The 12,138-nt window shown below is 43.6% G+C and overlaps 1 protein-coding gene across 1 annotated transcript; it reads left to right on the forward strand.

The window, feature by feature from the left end:
* Nucleotides 1-421: 421 nt before the first annotated feature.
* On the forward strand, nucleotides 422-10,681 carry T265_05634 (hypothetical protein; the record flags this gene model as incomplete). The annotated part of the gene is made up of 7 exons (XM_009170693.1): nucleotides 422-511; nucleotides 614-835; nucleotides 886-937; nucleotides 6,306-6,484; nucleotides 9,810-9,907; nucleotides 10,342-10,486; nucleotides 10,550-10,681. 7 exons carry the CDS (start codon nucleotides 422-424, stop codon nucleotides 10,679-10,681), a joined length of 918 nt encoding a protein of 305 aa, XP_009168957.1.
* Between the last annotated feature and the right edge of the window lie 1,457 nt (nucleotides 10,682-12,138).

The following is a 12,138-nucleotide window of genomic DNA, read 5'->3' on the forward strand; positions in this document are numbered from 1 at the left end:
CATCCATCTTCTCCTGAACGCCGTTTTCTTGGTTTTCCTGAATATTCATTAACTCTAATCATTCATTGCTCAGATCCAAGCAAATGCTACACAAAGTGACTCCACAAATTCCGCAACAGATATCCCTTTTCAAGAGATGCAAAGCAAATTTGCAAGAGCAAAACATAGTAGTCGCACGCCTCCCCATCAGTAGTATCAGCGTTACACCGGTAGCGCCACACGTTTGAGTTTAGCATACCGACGTGTGTCACAATAAAATCTTGTCTGGAAAGATTGATCCACATACCACTTCCATGACGCTTCTCAATTCAGTATGTCATAGCTTGCGAAATCAGGTGATCCGTTCGCTCACTTTGTGGTTAGTACCATCACTGAGTATATAAAACGGAATCGCAGGTCATTTTGCCTGCTCATTGGAGTAATGGGTAGAGCGCATTCTCAGCTTTGCCATCCAGTCACTGCCGCCATCAACGAACTGACAGAGGAACTTATCAGACATTATGAAATGCAGGTAAGATGGTACTGTGACACGGTAACCGTCCCTAAATAGGTTGGTTCCTTATCTCGGAAGCACGCGAAGAAAATTAAGCACCGTGTTTTTCACCATGTTCAGTCATGTATTCCCATCGAGTTTCTCGAACCCAATTGCCTAATCTATACGGCACACGGTGGACTGAGCGCAAGACAGCGAGCGACCATACGTGCTCTGGTGAATTATGCGTTTCTTCGCGCGGTACACATTAGGCAAACGTCGAGTGTCTTGCTTCTGAATGGACCACCAGCTATCTCTGACCTATCTTCGAGCATAACACATGGGGATACCACAGGCTTGGTGGTAGGTTTTTATGGATTTCCGGGTCAGCAGTCTCCACACTGTGATTTTAGGAACATGGTAATGGGACAGGAACTGGATACAAAGTTCGGAATGAACTCACAGGTGGGTGAAAACCATCACTACACGAGTATTTTCTTCCCATATTTTGCGGTCAAAACCAGATGATGAAATCCACGCTGTACAAGCTTTCATGTCCTGTTCATCAGAATATTTCAACTAGAGTTGATACTTACTTAGAGGACAGTGAAATGAGCCAAACTATTTTTGAGTATTCAGTAGGGAATTCGTCGCGCCAGATGTCAGTTCGATTCACTGAGATTCATTTGGCTGTCTTTTCTCACAGGCATTATGTCCCCTATGGGCCGTGGATCAAAGGGATGACTGAGCAACCCTAAACCTCGAGAAGGTTTGCGATATGAAGAGTCCAAACCATCTTAAGCCAACCATCATTGCGGTGATGGATGATATTGGCCAAAGATAACGTAGCATACGTTTGTAATTTCTGCTCAAATCAAGCCGCACACCCTCTGTGGTTAAAGTTTTGAGGCAAGTATACCACATAGCAAAAGAGGTTAGAACACTCGGACTTCTGTTGTCAGTGCACTATTGATGCACTAGTTGACAATGGTGAGATGCCACACGTATAAAAATAAATACAGTGAAAAACGGAAGCATGTCAAAAGAGGAAATTATCGTCTGTGAGGGTTTCTTGGTGAATGTACGAACGGCGGGAATGTGTTTTCTCCGCAGTATGGCTGCTTCACGTGTTCTATAATTTTCCGTGGACTCGTGGAGAGTGGTCGACTTGCTGCTCCCTGCGCGCGCGAGTGTGTGTGTTTAGCTTAGCTGTATGCCTATTTATGTGTGCATTGTGAAGAGAGAGCTGTCCCTTCGTGTTTGATACTGGCAAGAACACACAACTTGATCATACAACTCGATCATACAACTTGACAATGCCCATTATCTGCACAATGCTCTCAGCCGAAAAACCTTCACAAGTGGAGTGGAACTTTCTATGCCAAAATGTTGCATTTTGTTGCGTATGTGATCAAATCAAAAACAGTCCTAATCTGCGTTCATATTTTTGCAGTTCACCAAATTTCATTGTTCACTGAAGCAGCCGTGCCTCTGGCTGAAAAGTCCCGTGGGATAGTGTCCCAGCATCTCTGAGACCCTGGAATGCCTAAATGGGGCCTAAAAGTTTGGACTGGCACTCTCAAATCACTTGCCCGATTGGTTTACTCCATTACAGACGCGTCATGACTTTCACAATTTCGATCCCATTGTGCGAATACTGAGTGCCCAACTTGACCTGATGTGTTGAATGAGTTCATAATCCTGGCGGTGACGCAAGTGGTAGCCACGTAAACGAAAATGGTTGAGAAGTTTTACTGTACAAGTTGTCGGCCAAGGTTGCAAGTGGGACAGGAATTGTCACGTGGTTTGACTGTTTGTGACGCGTGATCTGATGAGTGACCTCCACACTGTATAAAAGTTGATTTCACATGACGCTCAATTTCCGAAGTGGCATTGCAAAGTCCTCTATTTTACGTAGTTTTCCACTAGGTCTGTTCATGTTGATCTTCATGAATTTGGTTTCAGTATGAGACGCTGTGTGTGTGAGGATTTTTCGATATGACTAACTTACATTGTAAGGGCAAGCGTCTACTCTATGGGATGGCCCTCTTGTTTCGCTAATAAGCAGGATTGATTGTCCTGTCAGTTCTAACTAAGTCTAGTATCCTGACAATACAGCCCAACTTGGAAATACCATTGAAAATGGATGAACAAAATCCGTCCTTGCACGGTAACGTGGCCGTGTCCCAAAAATATCGACCAGACAAAATGACGTCCTTTGTTCCCCTAATGAGAGGTCAAATTGCCCAAACTTTAATTGAAAAACGGTGTGCAGAACATTCAGTTGTAGAATATCATAAACGAGAGATTCAGTTGAGTCTCTCGTGAAAGCTAAATTGATCTTCAAATGAGTTTTTTTCTCAAAAACAATGGGTTCAAGTAGAACATAAGGTTGATGGGACTGCGCCTACCTGATGAGCTCCAAGAAGGGTGAAACCGGTCGTGGACTGTCGAAGAGTTTTCAGCAACCTTATTAGTAGCTTCCTTCATGAAAATATACTATGATATCTCGAATATCGTACCATGTGAAACATGAAGCTACCTGTGTGCAGCACATTCAGTTGCCTGAGAACATCATAAACGAGAGATTCAGTTGAGTCCCTCGTGAGAACCAAATTGATTTGCAAATGAGTGTATTTCTTGAAAAACGGTGGGTTCAAATTGTGGCCACCTGTTTTCAACCAGTTATTCTTTAGAAGGTATTAAATGCGTCCGGTGGAAGCACCGAATTATCCTATGAAATTGAGTTAGCTGATCGTTGGTAAGCTGACACAACGGCATAAGTTGTGTGATTGGTCCGTCTTTTTACACAATCCGAGAGGCTGTTTATTTAGGTGGGCCCAATCTACCCCATCAGTAGTACAGTGAAGGAAAGCCAGAAGTAGTCAAAATAGCATCGAAGTTCCAGCTAAATACTTCAGTCATGCTTTCGGTGGCTAATTCTCATTGATTGTCAACAAGATTCGTCTTATCAAAGTGTTTTAACTTGTTAATGAATTTTGTTTGTTCATATTCACACCACTCTCGTTCTGGAGTAATTATTCTGGTGAGTGCACATCAAAGGGAAGCAGTGGAGACGAGTTTCACTCTTATTAGAGCTCCTCGGCAGTGCCTACCCAGTGGTCGTGCCGGAATTTGAACGCCGGACATCTGACGTGCGAGGCAAGCGTGTCACCGCTATTCCACTCACGCACGTTGGACGTAACTAATTTTTCACATCCGAACGGACGAACGTGTTCAAGCTTGAGCGATGTGATTGGTGTGCCCGACAGTCGAACGACGACCCAGTAACTGTCCTGGTTGTGACGATCGACTGACCCGTCAGTCAGGATTCCTTAATCAGGTATAGTCTCAGATGGGAGAGGTTTAACTGAATCGTTCAGCTGTAGCATATTTTCGTTACCAAGGCACTCTAAGGAACCGCGAAGACTGGGCTACTGCCATGTTGCCCATGCCCAGACAGAGGAAGTCGAGATGCAGAGATCGCGTTTATAACATAGACCTCTCGGTCAGTAAATTCGCTTTCTAACCACTTGACCATCTCGCCCAAACTTAAAGGAATCTAACTGAATCTCTCGCTTATGATCGTCTCCTATGCCTGAATGGGCTGCACAAGACACCCGCATGTCTCGCTTGGCGCGATATTTGAAATATTGCACTAAATAATCTAGATGGAAAACCCTATTCATATATGGTTGCTGTCAAACAGTTTTCTGCGAACTTAGAAGTAAAGTATCAAGTCTAAATATGACTGATGGAGAGTGGAAACTGTAAAGGATCTCTACATTAAATTCGTTTTTCTGTTTGCTACAGATTTGAGGACTGAACGTCAAGACCGTATTCTAAAGTGAGGAAAAAGTTGTCTGAATGAGAGTTTTGCCTGTTAAGCTACAGCCAACCAAAAACCTTTTTACGAAACAGTTTGTGGTGTCATACGGATTTCGTGAGTATATAGCCAAGATGAAGCGCGCATACGAGGCATCATTAGACCATTTAGGTATTCGTTTCTTGTTGAAACTGGTAGCAAGAGGTCATCGATTTTGTGGCCACTGTCACCTCAGACGGATCTGCACAACAATCAAACCGAAGACGTTCTACACGAACTTGGAGGAGTCAAAGCTAGGGACGCTAAACTACAAATTTTGCTGTACTGGTTTTCCCGAGTGCTCAGTTCGGGTTGAAAGAAGCTACTTTCCCACATTTTAGACTGCGCAGTTACCAAACTGTTTTTCAGCAAGTGGTTAATTCGAATACTGGTTAGTGGAAGGTTTTAATGTATACCATGATGCTGCGGTTGTGAGTACTGGTAAGAAAGATACCTGCCTTTGTAAATCGTTCCATTTGGGCACCTAGCGCGATCAATAAATTTACTCGAATCGTCGCACGCTGATTATTACCAATGTGAATGGTCAATGGAAAGTCGATAAAATCAACTTATGCAATCCAATCAAAGTCAGATTCAAGGTGATCCTTGGCTTTTCTGGATCTTCCAATATACGTATATTGTCTCGTGGGACCTGGATAGAATTTGAATAACTGAAAATACAACTAGACTTGTTTTTTGAGTGCTTATTTGCGTTTATGCTGGTGCAGTAATAGTTGTACTTTGCTGACACAATATGTGTCATTCGAAGGTTGGGCATACATGGATGTCTAGTTGGTGCCTCTGAGCTTGTACGCACCTCAGTCGTGTGGAATAACGTTTTAAGTTAGGAGTTCGTTTCTCGAATCCCATGCGATTTTCTGTTAATCTAACTTATACGCTGACATCTTTATCGTCCATTTCACTCTCACTCGTATCGATCTTGTTTCAGTGGTCCTCTTCTTATCCTTGAGTTTCTGATTGAACAGAACCAAAAAGAATAATCCCATTAGAAGAAACCCGTTTGTACCGTGTGAAACATTTAAGTAGTATCGTACACACACACATTAGTTTATTGACTGTGAATGACTGGCGTCAGGTACACTACACAGTGCGCGAAAGCGTACGCTTGTTTAGACGTGATAGGTAAGTTCTGTCCAGCTTAATGGCACCCTAATCACATCATACGTCAAACGGCTGGGTAAAAAATTTTATTACGACCACAGATTAATGCAAATGATGAGTTTGAGCGGTACTGGAACTGCAGTTCAGTACTTCCCTTTTAGTGTGAACTGACTGAAATAGACGTTTAGGAAACTGCCCACTTTGAAGGCAACAAATCTTTAAATTACCCCCATCTATTGAATTCTGACGTCAATCATAATCTTAAAGAAATTTCGCTGCGGATACTGGGAATACGGTTGCACGAAATCTATTTACTTTCACTTTCTAGGAGAAAAAAAGTTGGCCCGTTTCTAGCTAAATACATTCATTCGCAAACTAATTTGGTTTGCGAGAGACTTACTTGGAACTCAACTGAAGCTCTTACTTGTGATGGGAAAACTGAAAGTTTTGTTTCCGCCTTGTTCTCTTCTGGAAGAATTTTTAGCAACCTTGTGAGTAGTGTAATAAGTATATACATGTATCGCGATATCTCGAATAACGTACCGCCTGAAACATGAGGCGGCCTGGTGCAGCACATTCAGTTGCGTGGAAACAGCAAAACCGAGAGATTCAGCTGGGTTCCAGGTGAGTCTCCCGAAAAACCAAAGTAGTTTGCAAGTGAGTGTATTTCGCTAATTTCGTGCAATTTGGTTTCAAGTAAAACATAGAGTTGACGAAAACTCGGGGACTGCACCTACATGCTGAGCCCCAAGAAGAGCGAAACCGGTAGTGGGCTTCGACGGATTTTCAGCAAACTTATGAGTAGTGCATTACAAACCTACTTCGGCTCGTTTCTGTTCACTTCAGATTCACGCGGAGTTCAGTTGAGCTCTTTCGCCTTGATTAGCCGGGTGAAAAAAATCCAGGTGGACAAACTTCCCACGTGTCCAGTGTGTCTGGTCGACTACCAGGAGAATGATCTCATCATCACCCTACCGTGCTTCCATGTGTACCACAAGGCGTGTACAGGACCGTGGCTCAAATCGGTGAGTTTTCACACCATCCTTCAGACACGTTTATTATGGATTTGTTACAGTGACGTACAGTGAGTGCACTCTGATGCCTTACATAGTTTGCACTGTTCATCAGCAATCCCATAAAATACAAGCAACTTAGCTTCGTAAGCGGTGTTCGAGGTAATGTGAGTAATATGGTAACGCTTGGGGCTCTCTGGTCAGGTTTAAACAGGTGAGAAGCCTGATATAAACACACCTATAGGTCATGAAACGTAATATATCTCCATAATATGATGGGCGAGATGGTCCAAGCGGTTAGAGCGCGAATTAACTGACCGGAAGGTCCGTGGTTCGAATCCGACCTCTGCCTCTCAACTTCCTCCTACTTAGGCTTAGGCAACCTGGCAGTATCCCAGCCCTCGAGTAAATCTTCGGCTGGCATGGCAGCTATGTACCGAAAGGGTCCGTTTGGCCTTAAGATTTCGGCTTCTCAATGCAGCTGGAGAAGCACAGGAGATGAAATGAACTGTTGCGTTTAGAACGTCCTTATCAAACGCCAGCCCTTCCATTAGCCCCCTACTTGAAAGCGCCACAGACATTTGTGTTTTGGAGTGGGACTTGGGACGGGAAGCGTTTGTGGCAAATACAATGGTCAGTGCGAAATTTCTCAAACTGGGAAGAAGTAAACTGAAACCATCTGGAACCGGTTTTTGGGAATATCCGTTAATATATTTGATTTTATTATCATGGAGAACTTTGGGTCACCCTGAATACTCGTCAATGAGTGAAAGGTTAGGGTTGTCATCCACAGAGAGTGCAAAATCAATACACGCACTTGAGCATGTTTGGTTGAAGGATTCTCTAGGGTGGGAGATACTGCGAGCATTGCCATAACCGGGCGCCAATACTGCATTCCAATGCTTTTGTGCACCCAGGGTAGCAACATAGAAACTGCCTGAGAACCGTTTTTATTAGTGGTTAACGAATCACAATTAGATTCGAAAAGTGTAGACACAGTTAGAAGACAAAAGATCGATTTCGCCTACCATAAGATTTATGTAATTCACTCGAAAGCGCTTTCTTGTGCCAAGTACCTTATACGTAGGATAGAATTACTTGACAACTTTGATAGCGCACAGTGGCATTCTTTACTGAATTAGCCACAGCACCAAATGAACCGTTTGAATCCTTTTCAGTCGTCAAGACATACACGTGTACTCAGTAAACGAGACAGCGAATCTACTTACCCAAATTCGGTTGTCTTTGTTTGCTATGTTATTAGATGTTACTCTAATAATGTAGTAGCCCATCGAGGATGACGATTCACATGTTTAGGTCCAAATATAGACAGCAGCGGTGTTTATCTGTGAGGCTTTCATGAGGTACTCTGAAATTTCTGGGCGGTTAACATAATGCACTACGTATAAGGTGACTAAGACTGTTCTACAGTCCACAGGTTTAGCCCGACTTTCTGTCAAACAAAAAAAAATATGGAAGTGGTGAAGTAGACTTGTCAGCAAATTAGACTGATAGTGACCGCTAATCTATGATCATTGGTAGAATGTGCTGAACAAATGTCGCTTGTTGTCTCAGTTGGCACGTTATACAAGATACCGAAGTATATTTTCTTGACATAGTATACTAACAACAAGCTTATGAAGACCAAAGATTCAGCTGAGTCTCCTTTTAGCACCAGTGTAGTTTTCAAGTTAGCAATCGTCAGGCCCAACCAATCTTTTCCAGCCTGCGCTTCCAGAAATCCCCTGGGCAGAGAAATTCTGTCCGAAACTATCAGGAGGGTCAGATTCGTGAAAGTAACTTCAGAAAGCTCGGAACCTACTGCTCCACCAAAATCTCAACAGGAAAGCCGGCAAGCATCCAGGCCAATCAATCATTCAATCACTTCAGCAAAAGCTCATGAGTGTTGGTGCACGCCACAGAGGCACGACCGAATGTGATCGGCGTTCAGGCATTTCATAGAGGCACGATCGATGTTGATGGGTGTTCAGCAACGCCTATCAGACATCCTGGATCAATGTCAGAAAGTCCCCTCTAAATAGCGTGGGGCCACTGTAACTTTTGCACACACCCACTCACTCGCTTGTTCAGAATATACCTGCTGTGTTCTCTTTTGTGAGTCTTTTTTCCCGGCACCAGGCACTGGAGCGGGTCAGCAGCTGATATAACAAAAACACTGCTTATACCATGCACTAAAGGTGCAATCAGAGTTTGGGTCGAAGGAGAACACCGAAGTGCTTTTATGCAGTGCGTGATTTGATGACTTAACTGGTGCTGCGGCTTCAGTGGTTATGCAGTTGTTGAGCAAACAGATTCATTAGCTTCAGCTGCTGTCACATGCTGAGTATTGAATCTTCACCTGACGTGGTCATACTCGAAAGTCCGTCACCACAACTTGCAATGATGCCAGCTTAACTCTGATAACCATTTACGACGTCCTTGGGAAGCGGCGCCTACTCGGTGTGATGAGAGCGCAAGTCAGGTCATCAGAGCTGTCTTGATGGACATTGTATGCGCGTGGGCGCGACGATATTGATTACGTGTGTATGCTCGCGCAGGACACGTCCGGGTTAAGTAAAAGCTTCAGGACGAGCGATCAAGTTGTGTCTCATACAATGGCGTGCTGTGTTCTGGTGGTTCCCACAACACAACCGACCACCGTTTCACCAACTGCACTTTTGACCCAAACTTCGGGCCCGATGATGTGACGAAAAGCTAGTTTGTAGACAGCAAGTAATAGTTGACTTCTCTGTTTTATTTTTTATTCACTTTATTTTAGTAGTAGAATCCACCAGAAATTCAATAACTTGCCAACATTCGGCCCTAAATTTCGAAATCTAACTTACTGAACGGCAGTTCATGTTAGATGTTAGAAGTAAATTGGCAAAGAGTGTTGCAATCACAAGTGATTGCCTAAGATGTAATACATACGTTTGCTGAAAGTTCTTCTTCGACAGACTACGACCGGTTTCGCCCTTCTTGGGGCTTATCAGGTGGGCGCAGTCGCCGAGTTTCCGTCAAGCTTATGTTCTACTTGGATCCAAATTGCACGAAATTATCGAAGTACACTCACTTGCAAACAAGCGGTTGTTTTTTTTCACTGCTCTTTTGTACTTTGAATCACATGGATGAGGATAAATTTTTTGTGCATATCTCAAATTACTTCAAGTGAAATTCATTGGAAAATGAAATTCATTTGTTCACAGTTTTCCGTATTGAGACGCGGTCTGTTCCAGAAATTGACAATCTATTTGTCTTGGCACCAGAGAAAGTGGTTGAAACCATAAGTTTGCAAATTTCCTTTGATGGTCATTAACATTTTTTTCCTTTTTGACAGGATGAAGGTTGCGCAATGTGTCGTCTTTCTCCGCTAGACTTGATTCACAATACTAAAGCACTTCTCGCCCAAGTTGCGGAGGAAAAACGGCTAGCCACGTATCTGGGAGCAAGATCAAACCTTTGTACGTGAACCACCAAACTCCCTCGCATTAAAAAATCGTTTTACGAGGTGATGAGGCGGCCAGCAAGACTCGTCTGTACATAGTCTTTTGAAAATATAGTTCCACAATTATTGTGGTTTATTCTGTAGTAACTCAGTAGATACAGGATGGAACGAGCCGCTTATTTTCAACGATAAATCTAATCCTTATTCCGTTCTCGGAACGACTAAGACTGCGCCTACTTGAAACCGGTCGTGGGCTGTCGAACAATTTTCAGCAATCTTGTGAGAAGTTTCCTTTAACGAGATTCACTTATTTTGGATGCATCTCCTATGGTTTTCCTTTGTGTCATGAGCGAAAAGTAGACACCCTAGTGCGACAACCCCTGAACAACCAGACAACTTGTGTTATCTGAGTATCGTGCATAAGCAGGGCTTTAGGACTTCACATCCAAGTTGTCTCTCCCAAACGGGAATTAACTAATCAGCCGAACGATTTTGTGTTCAACATCAATGCTTCACTGCCGTACAAAAGTGATTTATTTGAAAGCCTCATTGTAAAGAAAAGAGGAAAGGTGGACGGGGAAAGGACCTAGTGCTAGCTTAACACAATCATTCCGAGGTGCCTACACCTCCAGACATTCACTCAGGCAATCTGGACAGAAACTGACAACAGGAACGCCACTGACATCGGTGGGCAGCCATTTCTTGTAGTGTATCCAACCAGGCACAGTGAGGATCACGCGGTCCCCATCCTGGAAGGCGAGTAGCACAGACAGCACCCAAGCGTTTCGTGATCTCCTTCATACTCCTCCGCTAAGTCAAGGGTTGGCCACCTCTCTGTTTACGCCACTCTGAGTTGGGCATGGAAAACAGTACTCTCTTCAGCAAACGATGGTTAGGCATACGCAACACATATCCCAACCAACGCAGCTTCTGATGCTGGATACATTCTTCAGCGGAAGTACCCGCTGCACAAACGAAAATGTGCTTCATAACTGCCTCGTTACGGGTTCGCCGACACCAACCCACACGAGCTATGGTTCTGAGACAACGATTGTCGAACACCTGAAGACGTCTCAGTTCCGCTGCTCGAATAGGCCAAGTCTCACAGCCATACAACAAAACAGCCCGTACTGTAGCTTGATACACACGTCCCTTCAGATTCAGGGATAAACCATTCTGACGCCATAGGTGTCTCAAGTTAGCAAACGCGGCCCGAGCCTTGCAGATTCGTGCATTCACCTCATCTGACACACTACAATCAGAACTAATACAACTTCCAAGATAAGTAAAACGCTCCATGGATCGTAAGTGGCGTGTTCAGTGACTGCACGTCCACAAGCATGACCTTACACTTTGTGGGTGCAAAGTGCATACCAAAGGACGGGATGACTTTGGTCAGTCCATCCAGGAATACTTGCGCCTTTTCCTTCTCTTCGAACATGAGAACGATGTCGTCTGCATATTCCAGACCGACAAGGTTTTCTATTCAGTCATGTAGTTTCCAGCTAGAACATTGTACCCAGGGAGTGTAGGCTAAGTAGAGCAAAGAAGCTCAGAATATTTCCCGGAAAAATTAAACAAAAGGTGCATAGTGCTACTCTAAGAAAAACAAATATGGTCCATATGATGTAAAAAAGGATGAATGGTTGCGAGGGTAGATATATAAGGATATTAGATTGCATAATCTAAGCATCACGACGCTACTATTTTTTATCTTTGCTTCAGGCAAAAGTGAATATTATCATAGCGTTGAACGTTTGGGTACTTCACTAACTAATGTAAAAAGGGGTAAGACCCATATCTGATAGGATATCACCGCTATCCAGGATCCGACAGACAACGGATTTTAGTCAGAATTAATTCAACCAACTTAAATTCAATAATTCAGTTCGCTGAGTGGGTTCAATAAACCCAGCATTATAATAGAATTTTCTATAATATTATGCAATGTGGACCGCGTGATCCTCAATGTGCCTGGTTGGAGACACTGCAAGGTATGGCTGCCAACCGATGTCAGTGGCGTTCCTGTTGTCATTTTCTATCCAGATTGCCTGAGTGAATGTCTGGAGGTGTAGGCACCTCGGAATGATTGTGTTAAGCTAGCACTAAGTCCCTCCCCCATCCCCACCTTTCCTCTTTTCTTTACAATGAGGCTTTCAAATAAATCACTTTTGTACGGCGGTGAAGCATTGGTGTTGAACACTGATATCATGCTGTCGAT

This window comes from Opisthorchis viverrini (assembly GCF_000715545.1).
Source record: "Opisthorchis viverrini unplaced genomic scaffold opera_v5_109, whole genome shotgun sequence".
Classification (NCBI taxonomy): Eukaryota; Metazoa; Platyhelminthes; class Trematoda; order Opisthorchiida; family Opisthorchiidae; genus Opisthorchis; species Opisthorchis viverrini.